The 16,012-nt window shown below is 39.5% G+C and overlaps 1 protein-coding gene across 5 annotated transcripts in view; it reads left to right on the top strand.

Annotated features, from left to right (window-relative positions):
• Nucleotides 1–282: 282 nt before the first annotated feature.
• The window catches only part of TJP1 (tight junction protein 1), a 157,646-nt gene continuing 141,916 nt past the window's right edge, over nucleotides 283–16,012 (top strand). For 2 of the 5 annotated variants that reach the window (XM_066196507.1, XM_066196506.1), the window contains exons 1-2: nucleotides 283–540; nucleotides 9,467–9,599. In XM_066196507.1, coding sequence (XP_066052604.1) covers nucleotides 374–540; nucleotides 9,467–9,599 — 300 coding nt within the window. In that variant the 5' untranslated portion in view covers nucleotides 283–373. The remainder of the gene's footprint in view (nucleotides 541–9,466; nucleotides 9,600–16,012) is intronic. The other 3 variants (XM_066196510.1, XM_066196505.1, XM_066196508.1) reach the window with 2 other exon arrangements.

Below are 16,012 nucleotides of genomic sequence, written 5' to 3'. Positions count from 1 at the left end.
AGCGCGGCGCGGTGGGAGCACGGCGGGGGAGAGGGAGGCGCGGCAGTGGGGTCGGGGGAAAAAGCGCGGGGGGCTGCGAGGAAGGGAGTGCGACAGCGGGAGGAGGAGAGGAGCGCGGGCCCGGGGGAGGGCAGAGCGCGGCGGGAGGCGGAGGAGAGCGTCAGCTGGAGCGGGGATAGCGGGAGCGCGGCGGGAGGCGGAGGAGGAGAGCGTCAGCTGGGGGCAGAGATAGAGGGAGTGCGGCAGGAGGAGGAGGAGGAGGAGAGCGTGAGCCGGGGGGGCAGAGAGAGAGGGAGCGCGGCAGGAGGAGGAGGAGGGGAAGAAGCGCGACGCAGGGACGGCAGATGCCTGGAAATAAAAATTTGATGATTGCATGCAGCGGCTGGAGAGACTCTGTCGGTGGCGGCGGCGGGGACGAGGCAGGGACAGGGGGGGCGACGGCAAAATGAAGTATCAGAAATACCTGACTGTCTTGCAGATGGCCATAGGGGTGACCGCCTCCAACAGGGGCAGTCTGATGCCCTTAAAGAGGAAGCTGTGGTGAGTAGGCACAAACGGGGCCGCGGGCACTGCGGGCCGGGCCGGGCCGAGCGCGGGCCGCGGCGGGACGGGCGGGCGCGGCGGCGGGGGGTCCCCGCGGACATGAGGGGAGCCGTGCCCAGACCCGGCCTGCGGCTCCCGGCGGGCATCGCCGGGGCACAAAGTTCCCGGCGGATTCGCCGCCAGCCGTGTGGAAACGCCGGGAGGCGTTGGCGGTGCCGGCGGAGCTGTCCGCGCCCGGCCCGGCGGAGGACGCGGCTGAGGCAGGCTCCGCTCCCGCGGGGACGGCGCTGCCGGACCCGGCACAGCGGCAATGGCAGCGCGGGCTGAGGGCGCGGGAGCGGCTCCGGCGGGGGCACCGCTTGCGTGACAGCCCGAGCGCTGCCGCCGGTGCAGCGCAGTGTGCTCCCGCCCCGGGCTGTGCGGAGCCGGGTCCGAATTCCTGCCCCTGCTGCTGCTGACAGGTGTACCGAGAAAATGCGGACGGGGAGACGCAGGTCTCATAGATCAGTGAGCGCCAGAGGTAGTGCTGTTCAAATATGGTCATTTTTCCTTAAATGCTGCGTTTCCCTTCACTGACTCCCGCTCCTTTTGTGCTTGCTGATTGTGTGCTGAACTGATTTTTCTGGATGAATCAACAACATGTTATGAAAAATGTATTAAAGTATAGTGGTGTAATGTGGGTGAGTAGGGCACCGACAGGCGTGTGGCACTGCAATACCCAGTCACTCGTGGGCGGGCAGGAGCCCACTGTTAGCTCGATGGGAGCAGTGGGACGTGTGTCATCATCAGGACAAATCATAAGGAGGAAATATGTGAACTTGTCAGCTCTTCTGAGAGGAAGATATCAGTCACAAATTTGTACACTGAGAATTTCTTATCTGTGAAAAACCGGTAGAGATATTTCAGTGGCAGTGGTCATAGAGTTTTCTTTCACTGTGCTTACCTAGTCCTAGTGAAGCAAAGTGTCACAGAAGGCACGATAGGACGTTTTATTTAAACATAGATAGTTTGAAAATAAAAATATTTTCATGTCAGCAGTTGTAACAAAAATGGGCCTTACATGAATTGTAGAATGTGGAGGTTTTTTTATACTTTGCTTTTCCCCACAGTTTCAGCTACTATAGACAGTGTCAAGAAAATGTATCAATTGAAGAAACATAAAGTGGAAGTAGTAAGCTTTCTGTCATTAATTCCAGACGAGACTGAACACAGTTTGATGAATCCATTCATCCTGATTGAAATAAAAAAAATCAAATGAAGTTTTAGACAAAAATATGTTGCCATGCAGATAAGTTTTATTACATTTGATCAGAGGTTTTTACAGTGTATTCGGGGGTTTGATTCTGATTATGTAAGTTACATAAAGTGTACAATACCTATTTTTTCTCCCCAAATGCCACTCCTGTCTGTGTGCAGCAGTGGATGCAGTTTTGTGTTACATCTTTTGAGAAGTTTAATTGTGGGCAATTGTTATATGTAATGATGACAGTTGTTCTCTTTAATATTTTGTATGTCTTCTTGGAAGTGTTTTATTTGCTGGCATGTTAAGGGAAAGCTATATATGTATTTGTGTGCTTTAAAAGTACATCTGAAAGGACCCAGTTCAACTCCTACTTTGTCTTCAGTTGGAGTGAGATCAGCTCTATATTGTCGTTTCATGGTGTGATTCTGTGCTTTTTGAGGTGCAGCAAGATATTATAGTGGCTCCACATTAATACGTACCACAAGCATTGCATTTCATAACATTTCTAACTTGACATCATGTTGCTGCAATGCAATGCTGTGTGAAGATTTAATTGACTAAAAGTGTTAAAGAAAAATAAGGCAAACTTTTTCTTTTTAAAATTTTAGGGAGATGTGTGAATTACTTGAGCATTTGAAAGTATATCTCTGGGATATTCTTATTAATAGGTGACATGATATGTATTCTCTTTTTCTTTAAGAACTTTAATAGCATTAGGCATTATCTGTATGGATAGATTTTATGCTTGTGGATGAAATACTATTTTCTGATGCACTTAGAGAAGTATTTAAAGATACTTTGTCATGTTAATTTTTTCTTATTTGGGAACAATCTGTATCAAATAAGGCATTAAGAAAATCTGAACATTAGAGAGAAAATATGTTGCAGTTAATCAATGCAATATTTGTGTATATTTACAATACATAAACCAAAAGCATAATCCAATACTGTATCACTGGAAATCTCAAAAATACCTAAAGAAAACATATAAATCAAGTCCATCTACAGTTAGAAGGTGTTTTTAATCTATTTTTATTTGCTTATTTTTAAAAACTTAAAAAATTCTGTTTAACCCATGGGATTCATAAGCGCTTTGATGTGTGAATCTTTATTCTAAGAGGAAGCAAAGACATAATTTAATAAAAAAGGGTTAAAATACTCATCCTTTTGTTGGTGAAGATAATCCACCTGAATCCTACTGAAAAAAAATGAAAAAGGTAACAGCAATGTTTTATTTCTTTAGGGAGCATCTGTCACTCCAATTTTCTCCTGCTTTCCCCCCACCCCCAAAATGTAAGTCCTATTCTGTGATGCATGGAAGCAGAGCTACAAATGGCAATACTTATGTCTTATGATGGGTTAAGAATAAATAGTTATTCAGTGTCTAAGAATAAACCAGGAGTTAAACAGAGAGAAGGAAGCTATGCCACAGGCTTGCAGTGGGAGGTGGAGGAGACAGAAACCTGCTTTGTGTGGACTTTATCATTTTATGATGAGGTTTACTTGGGGCAGTAGTTTTGGACTCAGTGCTGGAGGAAGCTGCTGGAGTCCTGAACTGCTGATTCAGACCCTTTGCTGTGTGTGTGCAGTGTTGTAATCTAATATGTGGAGACTAAATGAGATGAGTAGGATGTTTTTAATCCTCTTGCTGGAGGGACAGTATTTGGATACAAACCCCACCATCATAACTCTGCTAGTACAGGTAGAGTGCAGCAGGGACTAACATCTGCAAAGAATGTCGAGAAAAAACTGACAGCTCAACTGGGAGTAGTTTAAAAATAGTGAGTTTTTATAAATATTTATTGAAATCCCAATACGTGCAACCTGAGTCCTTTAACAATAGGGAAATGCTAAATCACATTATTAAGGGGAGCTACACAGGTAGACCATAATTTCTTGCCAAACTTACTCTTATGTTTCTCTGCCGCAAGGAGAAGGTAGTGGGTAGATAAATACACAAATGAAAAAGGAAAAAAAAAACAACAACTAAAGCCCCAACAGGATATCCTAACCATTCTAAAAATTCTCACTGATATTTCCTTCTGTTTCTTACAGCATTTGCCTTTGCTCTGAAAGAGTACCTGTGCTTTGGCGAGGACCCCGCTGCTCCCCTTGGTGCAGGGGAGTGCAGCATCATGAGAAAAGGCAGAAAGCTCAGTTAGTGATAAGTTTTCATTGGGGAGATTATGGAAATGGCTGAGACTATTCCATATTTACATTCTTTTAAGAATGATTGGTAGTTGTCTGAGGCAATCTAGGTTACCGAAAAGAATGCAGATGCAGTGCAGAATTTGAATTTTGACAGGATCCAGTTCCCCTGTTTGGTGCTGTTGTTAAAAGAATGTGTGATACAGAAGCCTGGATGTTAAATGATAGCTGCTTCTTGTAAGATACTGCACAGGCACATTTATTTCCAAGCGTAGGAGTAAACTTATTTGAAATCAGTGAGGAGTAACCAGCATGTCTGGAATTAAGCACTGATCTGAATGCTTTGTTGTCTCAGAGTCTTTGTATTTAAGCTGGGTCTTGGCTGGAGAAGCCCAGGCTTATAGTGAAGAATGTCTGTTTTATCGTTAGGACTATCCCTAGGGAGAAAAGTGCCATTGTTTGTTTATGTTCCAAGTAGTATCATATTTAATATAATTAAATAATGGAAAATGTCACCTTAATGTAAGAGAAAGAAAACATCCAAGATTGATCTTCTTGGTGTTTCTACAGAACTCTGTGGAAAAGTACAGATCCTCAGAATGGATATTCTCCATTTTTGATTACTGGTTCCAGTTAATATTGTTTGAAATTAGGATAAAAATTTCAGTTTAGCCCATTATTTATGTTGCAAAATAATTAAAACTTTTTTTTTTTTTTTCCCTGAGGGAGGCAGGATACCATCCTTGAATCAATGTACATGCAGAGGAGCACAAGAATTCAGCAAAGCAGCAGCATAGCGGTGTCTCTAGCGTTGTTTCAAACTTGCCTTTTTATTTTCTCAAACAAATATTGAGTAACTAGAATTGTTAGAATTTCCAGTCTGATCAGTGGGAGGAAATTTCATCCTTTCCAGCCTTGTGTTTGAGCCAGCAGCCAGTGATCACACTGAGCTGAGCCCAGCCTGTGTCCTCACTTCTGGAGGTGCTGAGGAAGCCTGGCTTCTCATGGGAGGTATAATAATTATTGGAATTTTTATACATCTTAGCTGAGATCTGTGTAGCTACCAGAGGCAGAAGTTTTTGAGAAGTTTGCCTTTTGTGTTGCTACAAGAACTTAAATGCTTTCTTTCTAGTACAGGCAGGCAGCTTGCAGTATATGTAAAGTGTAATGTTTATGTCACCATCAGAAGTCTTGTTGAGGCTGCATGGTTGTCAAAACCTTGTCCACTCTGCATTAACGCTAGCACTAATACTGCACTTGGAAAACAAATACAGAAAATATGTCATTTCATGACACATTTTTTAAACATCCTGATGCTGACTTTTATAAAATTGCTCAGAACTCTAATCATTGAACAAGAAGAGAGTATTAAGTTCTTGAAGGATTTTCAATGTAACTGGTCTGTCTAGAAATTAAGACAACATTAGTAATTTCAGACATAATTTAACTACAAAAAAATAGATAATATTGAAATTTGTTATAAATAGTAATTATGTGTGAGTGGAATGTAAATACAGCTTTATTCATAAACTTATATTATACTCATACCATTATAATATGTATTAACTCATTAGCCCTTGAAATGACACTTCACCTTGAAGCCACTGATGCACATTGTTTCGTTAGACTACTGTGCTTGTCAGTGGAATACAGATAGTTCAAGTTTAGGGTTCTTGCTTATTTTACAAACTAGAGAAATAATTTAGAGTCATGGTTATGTAATGTGATATATGATCAGGAAGCAGTCAAGGTCAATGAAACCATTGTAAGAATTGTGGATAATAAATAAGGGCCTCAGACTCCAGGTGGGAAATACAAAATGGTTCAATTTTACTTGACTAAAATTTTCAAAAGTTAATGAATTGGGTGCCTTAATTTAGGATTGCTGAGATGAGCTCCATTAAAAAGGTGTTATGTTTCCAGAATATTAAACACATTATTTGAACAGAAACAGCAAATTTGAAGCAAGGCGTTAGGAATTGTTCACTACCTTCAAAGATCCTTTTTCTAGATTGTACTTTTTGAAGCCCTAGACTTCCTTGAACATATCATTCCTAGGCTTTTGTTCAAGAGTACTTGCTTTAAAGTAGTTGATGGCCTGCAGATATTTTAAAAGAGCTCTTACATATTTTTCTCCTTTAGCCTGTGATAATTTCTCTATACTCCCGATGCAGGTATTACAGTGACTTAGCAATTCAATTATTAATTTTCTATTAATATTGTATTAATATGTATTCAGAAATTCAAATAAAAGTTGAAGGGAGACAATCAGATGCAGCAAATTTTGTTGATAAGTATTTTTTTAAACTTAAGGTTCAGATGTCAGAACCATGGAGCGTTGCATTATAATTTCAGTATTCACTTAAAAAGAATAAAGTTTGTTTCTCTGATTACAGTGAATACTTCAGAAACGCAAAGCATGATTCTAAAGAGAGAAGGATTTTAAAAATCTGGTTTTTAAATTTTGTAATAATTTAGTTTCGAGTCAATCTCCAAACACTTTGGACCTTTTCTCGTGAGTTTGCACTCACGCAGGTTTATTTTGCAGCTTTATAGTTTTGAGGTGTATTCACAGTGGAATTATCTAGTATTTGAAGGAGTTCCTGTTGCAGTGCTACGTGAGTGCTACTGGAAATGGATCCTTGAGAGTCTCATTGCTGCATCCGGCTTTCTGCAAAGCCTGGGAAAAATTGATCCAAGTCTGTTTCAGGTCTGTTATTGCTTCCCTTTGCTAAAACTGTGGGAGGAGTGGAGGCAGTGGAGAAGCCGACAGTTAATTGGTTTGCACTTTTCCCAAAGTTTCCTCATCAACCACAGAGTGAAAAACCCCTGTGATGCTGTCAGTGTGGATATCTCGCCTCAGATCCTTCCTTTGGCGTACATAGCAAAGCTTCCCAAGTCCCAATATCAGTGGTATTGATTGGATTTTTCTTTGGTTGGTTAAATAATACTTTATTTGCTTGTAAAGAGGTCTAGAAATTAATGATTTTATCAAGGATTGGAGGGAATAGATAAATTGTGATATTCCATCTCATAAATTTTGAAAGCTAAATGTAACTTTTAAAAGACTTTTCTGTATCTTAAAAGCTAACAAGTAACAGCCATAATTTATTCTCCAGCAGAATGAAATGATAGCTGGATTCCAGTGGCAGCGAGTTCGTTTTTTCAAGTGACTGTAGAGAGTGAAGCTCCTAAACAGAAGGGCCTTTAGAATGTATCAGTAGTGCAGTTCTTGGTTAAAACTGTGTAACTTTGATTAGCCTGTTCTTTGTGTTTGTTTGGGCTTTTTCCGTGTAAGTAGTTTTCTTTTTTTTTAATAAAGGCTTTTCAGTATCAGAAAACATTTAAAGATTTGAAGCTTAAAGAAATGCACATTTGTGGATAAGGCCCTAAAATAAATGGCTTGAAATGTAATTCAAAATAAGGAAAAGCTCAGTGTAGCTTACAGCTGTTACCCTTTTCTATTAACTGGGAGGAGGAAGTCTAACGTGCCAAGCATTTAATTCTTCAGAGGTGCATTTGAAGATTAATTAAGCCAAATTATAAGTAATGGAGTAGGCAGCCCTCAAAGATTCCCTGTAGAGAGAATAAACAGAGACTCTGGCAGTAGGGGAACAATGGATCTCTCTGAGGGCTCCAGCATCTGCATTTGCCATGGACACAGAGTGTGTTCATTTTGGTACTTGAGCAGAGATGTTTGGAGTGCTCAGAAGAGACACACACACAATAGTAACGTGCCGTCATCATAAATGTCACTGTCTGTGCAACAAGATACAGACTGAGCACTTGTCTTTCTTTGGAAATCTGTCCTGGTAATTCCTGAGGACATTTTAGCAGGGAATCCATGGCGTTCTTGAGGTTTCTGTTGTGTGGGCAAATATGTTACTGTAGTAGGCAGGCATGGTTCTCTGGAGTCAATCCACATATGATTAGACAAAAAAATTCAGTCCAGTCTCAGCAGGAGGTTTCATATTGTAATTAAGATGTATGGATATTATACCGATGTTTTCAGGTAGAAATTTGCAGCTTAAAGTTGGCAATAAAATAACCCAAGGGGGAAACCACCTGAACGAAATTACTGTGTTATCAAGAGAACTTAGAGCAAGCTGTTTGTGTCAGTGTGCATGTGTAAGAACCCCCAAAAATCAGACATTTGAAAACAAAATAGTGATTTGGTAGTTGCAGTAATTCAACAAAAAAATGAAGGGCTTTATCTTTATAAATTGAATAAGAGTTTTGAAAGGATTTCCTTTCATATTCAGGTTTGGATATTGTAAGTTGCTCTCCCTAGCTGTCCCACGGGCATGTTATTTTGACCATGACGTTGTGTAGACCTGGAAGTCTCACGAATCAAAAAAGTGCATTCAGCATGTGGTTATTGTATTTTGTATTTGGAATTGTGTATTTCAGGAGTTGATGTGGCCCACTATGCAGTGTCCTGTTTTGGTGACACATATGTTTAGGACATCTCTACCTTTTTTCTTTTCTCCACAAACATTTATGTGCATACTAAAGCTGTTAATTCTAAGAAAAAGAACATAAAAAGAGTCCTGAAGTATTTTTTGTGAGGGGAATCTTAATGGCTTTTGAGAGATATTGAACTCTTGTCCAAAGAGTAGGGAAATGCAAAAAATACATGTTATTTATTGTTTAAGCTAGTTTTTGAAATCTTCTATGGCTGAAGGTGAGAAATAATACGAAATAAATATAAATCTGGACATGAAGACTTCAAGTTTTTAGATAACTCTTGGTGAGTGTATTTGCTGGAATAGTTTTCCTTTTCCTAAAGTGCCAGTCTGACTAGGGACTATTTTGTATTTAAAATAGTCACCTCACAAATCCTAATACACTTAGTTAATTGTTAACCTCACTTAGTTCTGCTCATTAATGAATTTCCAACAAGCTCATTGAAATAAGGATTGCTTCCTCCAAATATTTTAGTTATGGACTCCCCCTAGGACTATGTGTAGATTATAGTATGATGAAAGGCCTTATCAAGTGTAGTTGCTTAATATATTACCCCTATAACTTGAACAGATGCTATTAATGTCATTACTGGTGGTTGTTACTCATTGCTAGAATAGCTGAAGGACCATCAGCACTCAAACTGGAAAAGGTCAAAAGCCAAATACTGCCAGGCCTCCTGGTGATTTAACTGACAGCCATCAATGTGTATCTCAGGACTTGGGTTTCCACTGAAGAAATAAAGAAAGATAGTCCTTTTAAATTTTCAGAAGTTAAATATTTTTTTTCATAATGTGTCGTTTTTTTCTGATTCTACTGACTATTGTACAAAACAGATGACTTCAGAATGTTTTTGACAAAACTGCAAGCAGCGTGGTCTTGATGGGAGCTAGACTTGTACATACTTGTGGTCTTATTTTGGCAATTAGTGATTGAAAACTGTCACTTGGAATGACATTTCTTATATATGTAGTGTGGTATATATGTATTTTCCTTTGTAAATTTTTTACTTTAAGCAAATTAAAGAATGTATTCTCTGTCTGATATGTGGCTCTTTTTGCTTGGCAGGGTAACTCCATCTTCCGAAAATCCCAATGGTGCTACCTGTAGTGTAAGTCAGGGAAAGCCCTCTTTAAGAAGAATAAAAGGGAGAATACACAGAAGCAAAAGTCTTGATAGCATTGATTTCTGTGAATTCACTGTAAGTACTATATCTTTTACATTTATCCTATATGAAGCTAAGAGAATCTTATTAATAAAGCAGTTTGCTTCTTGCATTGGGTTTCCCTCTTTATCTGATTAGCAAAGGTATTGTACTTAATGCTTTAATTGCCTTGCTATGCTGCCAAATATTATGAGCGGTGTTGTCACTTATATAGTTAGTGATGTACAACTACATTCTTGATCTTCAGCAACCATGAGATGGAAATTTCTATGTCAAATTTTAACATTGTTGCCTGTGTAAGATCAAATTGACTGGAAATGGAGTAAATATGAAATCAAAATGCGATTTCAAATTTTATTTTTATATTGAGATTTTGGAAATTACGTTTAAAGTCAAAAATTACTTTTTACAAAACCCAGAAAACTATTTCAGTTGCATATGGCTATGATAAAGTGCTGGGAAAGGCAATGTATTTTTCTAAGAGATGTGTATGCTTATAGCACTTGAAAGCTGGTATCACAAGTGACAGGTTGCTACAATTAGCCAGTACTGGTCTATTCCTTTTCTCTTTGGTTAGGGAGTAGATGTGTTTGTGTTACAGTTTCAGAAACTTCAATGTGATCGTGGCAAAGAACCATGACAACCTCCCAACTAACTAGGGGGAATTTGGTCAAAACAAATTATACTCTGATAAACTAAAATAATGTACTCTTTAAATACTTAAACAACGTCAAAGGATATGTTAAATTGTAAAGTGGTTATGAAATCTGAGGATGAAAGAGCGAAAAAATATGTGCTGTCTTTAAAATGTAGAAATCAATAGTGATGTGAAGATATTGTCTGGCATTGCATGGTGCTAGAAACAATATCACTAAAATGTTCGGATGGGGTTTGGGGAAACATCTTCAAGGCATAACAGTGGTTTGAGTGTGTTGTCTTTCAGTGGGATGTTTTTCACAGATGATGCCAATAGCATAATTGGTGTTTTTTTCCTCAGGACTGCTTTGTTTCTAATTGTGAAGCTTTGCAGTGCTAACTTTGGGACAAAGAGCTTGTTGTTTGCCGTTCAAGGAAGTAATGAAGTTACTGGGAAGGATTTGGGATGTAGGGTGTCGTTTGGTGCCCAGATACCTTTGGACAGGGCCAGTCCTGCCTGGCTGTGTGCCCTGGCTGGGGGGTGCGAGGGAGCTGCCTCATTTCCAGCTGCCTTTGGTGTGTCTGTGCTCACTGGTGTCACAGCACTGATCCTGCTGTAATCACTGCTCTGCTGAAGGTTACAAATTCCCCTAGGGAGCAAAATTTCCTTCTGCTATATGGGTCTTTGTCTGTGTGGTCCTATTAAGGAGTTTTATCTAAATCTATCTCAACTCTTGGGGCCTTCAAAGAAAAAGAGATTATAGCCAAAGGTAAAAAGAATTTCTTGCATGCCATAGAACCTTTGCAAAGAGATTTGAGACAGATAATAATGGGCAAATCTGTATCTGTAGCATACAAATGTGTAGAGTATGTACATGTATAAATTCATACATTAATAGCTAAGTATTGATAATTAGGATCAGGAAAGGAAGTACACTTTTTCTGAGGTCTCATGTTAAAGGATGATACAGATTTATCAGCACTAAGCACACGAATCAGAGTTAAAATATGGATTTTCTTGCTGCTACATAATTTAGAATCATACTGAAATATTTCTTGATAGTATAATTGCAGTTTTATTGTTCTCAAATTGTGATTAAAAATAGATCTAAAGAAGTAATTAAGTAAATTTGTATGCCTTAGTCTTTCAAGAGTGCTCTCAGAACTAAACATTTTTCATGTTAAGAGTCTTCATCTAGTAAAAACACTCAGGCACTGGCATACAGAACACAATTCAAAATAAAAATTAAAACACAAAGGAGCTTTTTCAAATGTTCTCTTTAAAAGTACTTTATGCTGTAGTATATTCATTTTATGCACTGCAAAGTTGCAAAGTTTCATATTTAAATATGTGGATAACTTATATGCTGACAGCATCCAGTGAACTGTTGGTTTCATTCATCATGTAATGAAAATGAGATCCATTAATAATTCTGAATGTTGCTGGATTTCACTTTAAAGTAAGTAATGTCTAGATACATCCTAAACTAAGCTTTTTTGGAAACCTTTTGTTTAAAGGTTTCACTCAGCAAATTCTTACCGAGGACAAATCCTAACAGCAGAAAGACATAAAAAATAACTTATGCTTTCTTTTCTCCAGGTGAATAAATGCGCCCCAGTGGGGAAGTTCTGCATTTCGATGCAGTATGCCCATACAAAAATTCAATACATGAAAATGCTCAATTTACTATTTTACTGTGACTTCACCTGAAGCTGGGGACAAGTTGTGGGAGCTGCATTAGACTGGAAGGCTCATTAAAAAACAGGTTTATTCTTTGCAAGGGAGAGAATAACCAGTGAGGAGCCTTTTGCATGTATAAAATTTCAGCAGAGGCCAGGGAGAGACTGCCATGGGTGCCTTTAGAGGATTGTCTGGGCAAGGCGATGCTGCCAAGTCTGTTGTTTACCACAGTTAATAAAACTTGAAGTTTGTGATATTATTGGCTTCAGGTTATACCTGTGGCTCTTCATATGGGTGATCTACCTAAAGTGCAAGAGAGGTCCTTGCCTGTGGAAACTCTCTCCCATGGTCTGCTGCTGCAGTGACCCATTGCAAGCCTCAGGTGTTTGGATGTCCCTGCTCTGGGAGTCCTCAAGGTCCTGGGCAACCTGATCTGGTGGATGGCATCCCTGCCCGTTGTGAGAGGTGGGAATGGGGTGACCTTAAAGGTCCCTTCCAAACCAAGCCATTCTATGGTTTGTGTGAGACTGTCAAAGCACACAATTCCCAGCTGGTGCATTGCATACCTGTATTAACACCCCATACCTGGCTCACCTGTATTAAGCTCACAACACTCTTTCAGGAGGTTTCAGTTCTTCCTTATTACATGTAGTGAGTCTGCAGGACTGCTGACAAAATCTCAGTTTTATTTCTTAGTAATACCTCTGCTGTCTTAAGTGGATGATACTGGAGTTTGTAAGTGTTGCCTCCTTTTACCATTTTGCTAAGGCAGCAAGTGAGAAGATAAAGTGATGAAATTATGTTAAGCCAGGGAGTGACAGCGCAGCAACTCCCTTAGAGTGTGTATCCGTTTTCAACTTCTTGCACCCTTTCTCTTTTCTTTATCCTCTCCATGTATTAGCAGTACCACTTAGTCAGATTAGCACCTGTTCACTCAAACTAAGTCAAATCTGTTTTATTGCCCTTCAGTTCTTCTTTAAAGGAGTGTCATCATGCTATGCTGTGCCAGATATTAGCCCCTGAAAAACTCAGCTTTAGTGGTGTGTATAAAAAATATGCCTGTATTTTAGGTTGAATATTGGCAAATGGTGATTTTCAACCCAGAAACGTTGCAGAACTCCTAGTCTACATTGCAGAAAAAGGGAGAAAAGATAAAGAATAGCATTATCAGCTCTTGGAGGCACATGTAGATTGAGCTTGTTGTACTAATGTTCCACTACATCCATATTTTTAATCTTAATTACTCTGAAACAAACCCTGGCTTTGTACAAGCTACCCCAGATAGCAGGAGCACTTCTGAGCCCAATGGGTCGACGGGGTTTTTGTTGTACTAGGCATTGTGCAAGCATGAAGTGTTTACTCTCAAGGACCTTAAAATCTATTTCTAATAATAGGGAAGATGTGACCAACCTTTGATTCTTTAGCTGCATATGGCTCTCAAGCTGTTCAAGTGCTGCACTGATGCTAGGGCTTCTGAAGGTCACGTTGGGATGCAGGTGCATTTTGGGACTGCCCTGCTTAATAGAGCCCTGGGAGTCTCCTCCTCACTGGTGTGTGAGCTGCCTTGGGAGACCGTGTGACAGCTCTGAGGGGTTTGAATGCACCTCGTGGTTGCTGCCTGTATGACAGATGTTGTCATATTGCAAATACTGACCGCCCCTACAGTGTGTAGATGCAGAGAAACCGTTCCCTTCTTTTCCTTCTAGTCAGTGCTGATGTTTTCTGGGAATGACCAAAAGGGAGACTTTGAAAGCTTTTATAAGGAGCTCATATAATGGATTTTATGTCTAAGATACCTTTTTTCATTTTTAGTTTTGTAACTCTTTGATTGGACTTGAGAAATTACTGAAATCAGCACCTTGAAAAGTGTATTTTTAAAGGAATACGGGTTTAAGCCTTTCCTGCTAAAACCGGCCCTTTGGACAAAGGAGCTTGTCTTGGAAATCAGAGCACTGCAGTTATTTCCAATATGAACAATCCAGTGCTGGAGGCAGCTGGTGCTAGCCTGCTCTCACTGAACATGCACACAGCTAGGTTCAGTTAACCTGCAGCTGGAGCAAAGCAGAAAATCTCCATTATACTTCCATTTGCATTGGAGTTAAAATCCGAGGAATAATTTTGCAAAATGTTACAGCAACACAGCTTTCTTTTCCTCACTTCTCCATTCCTTTCTAGTAATTCCCTTTTCAGGTGCATTGTTTTGTCTCTTACTGCCATATGCTGCCAATGAAGTGATGTTGGCTAGAATGGCTGTGCATTAATGCTTTAGAGGTCCGTGATGCCAGCATGCAAAGCACAAAAGTCACACAGTGGGGTAGGAGGTAACCGAAAAGAGGAGAAAAGAAAGCAAAGTACAAAGAGTGGTCTGAATAAAGCACCGTGGAATGCATGACAAAATGGTAGAGGCGACAAAGGAAGAGATAATCAGAAAGTGAGAATTAGCTAATGCGCAGTTGCCTTCTTTAGATGGGGAACACACGTGTTCACCTAGAATAGTAATTTTTAGTGCACTGTAGTAAATGTTATGCCTTTGAACAGGGGGGTGATACCTTGTATGATTTCTTGCAGAGGAGCTGCAGAAACTCGGTATTTCTCAGTGTGCTTGCCTGCTCTCATTAGCAGGATGGAGTGATTGACCTCGCATGCTCCGTGGGGGTGTGCCCGGCGTGTTCTGTGTGCGGGGAGGTGCGTGTGTGCTCGGGGAGCAGAGCCTGTGTCATCGTGCTGCTGCTGCTGCTGCTCTGGCCAGCAGTTTCACCTGCTTTATAATTTCTAATGAAGTTTCAAGGCACTTTAGAGGCTTTAGTGATTAACTTTAATGGATGTTTGTGATGACATCCTTATTTCACTTCCCCAGGCTCCTTGGTAGATTTTTTAGCATACAGCAGGCTTAGAATCAGTGTGTAGTTGGAGATGTCCTTACCAGTGTGTTGGGTAACTGTTGCTGTGAGTAGCCCCATTCCCCCAGTGAAAAAATGGTAGCGATCAAAACATAATACTGCACTATACTGGTTAACTTGTCGTGGAGCATATTGCTGAGCAAGGCAGTCTAGTTTGTACTGAAGCATGGATTTATTGCAGTTTTTTGTTTAATTTCATCTACTCCAAAGTCATCTTCCCTCTGAATCATCTCACAAATGACATCTGAGGTGGTAGATATTATTCAGTAATTTGATTTTTGTTTTCTTTTTTTAAATACAATTCTTCAGCTTTCATGCTTCCATTTATCTTGGTTTTCCTGCTGAGTATTTTAATTTGAATATGTGTCTGTAAAACTAGTAAAATGAGAAATGAATAATAACACAAATGGTATGTATCAGACTCAGTTTCTTAGGATAGAGACATAAGAGTGCTCATGTTCTTTAAAAAGTCCTGCAGGTATTTTGATCATCTCTGTGGATGTGGAAGGAAGAATTCATTAGCACAGCTGGAGTCTTGTAGATGCCCTTAATTTGTTACTGTTCAGAGAAGTGTGGCTGTTATGCAGCTGTTTCCGAGATTTAAATCCTCTCTGGTAGCTTAGACTTGCTTCACAATATTGTTGTTGTACTGTAACCCATTTATTATAATAATTTAATCTATTGATGGCGTATGAACTGAGTACTGACTTTATGCAGTTTTGGCCAGTTTATTTTACCTAAAATACTTTGAATAATGAAAAAAAAAGGAATATTTAAGCAGTTTACACATTCTGCAATTAATGAAATAAAAATTACATGTGTATTTTTATTGGTCGAGTACATAGAAAAAAACAGAAATATACATATTACTGGTTTTAATATGTATATAGTTAATCGTTTTAAATACAGAGAGTTTAATTGGAACAAGTTTGGAAATGTAATACTGATGGAAAGAGGAAAAAAAAACTGGAGGCTTTTGATCCAAGATTACAACTCTTCTGGGAAAGAATAGTATATTTTCAGCATTGTTTATTCTGTCATCTTTTTGTTTAAAAACAAATCCAAAGTTTTATGTAAGAGCTATTCTAAATGTCAAGGCAAATTATTAAGTCTCAAGCATAACACTAGGTGAAGCTTATGCAGCCTTAAGATTAACCTAAGGAAGTTAACCATAAATGAACAAGTAATTTAATTTGCTGAATTCTGAATTGTGATTGACCTTGATTTGTTTT

Source organism: Chamaea fasciata, unplaced genomic scaffold, assembly GCF_029207755.1.
Source record: "Chamaea fasciata isolate MVZ Bird 193981 ecotype frontalis unplaced genomic scaffold, bChaFas1.0.hap1 SCAF_14, whole genome shotgun sequence".
NCBI lineage: Eukaryota > Metazoa > Chordata > Aves > Passeriformes > Sylviidae > Chamaea > Chamaea fasciata.
The sequence above is the reverse complement of the archived record's forward strand: the minus strand, read 5'-3'. Positions and strand labels throughout refer to the sequence as shown.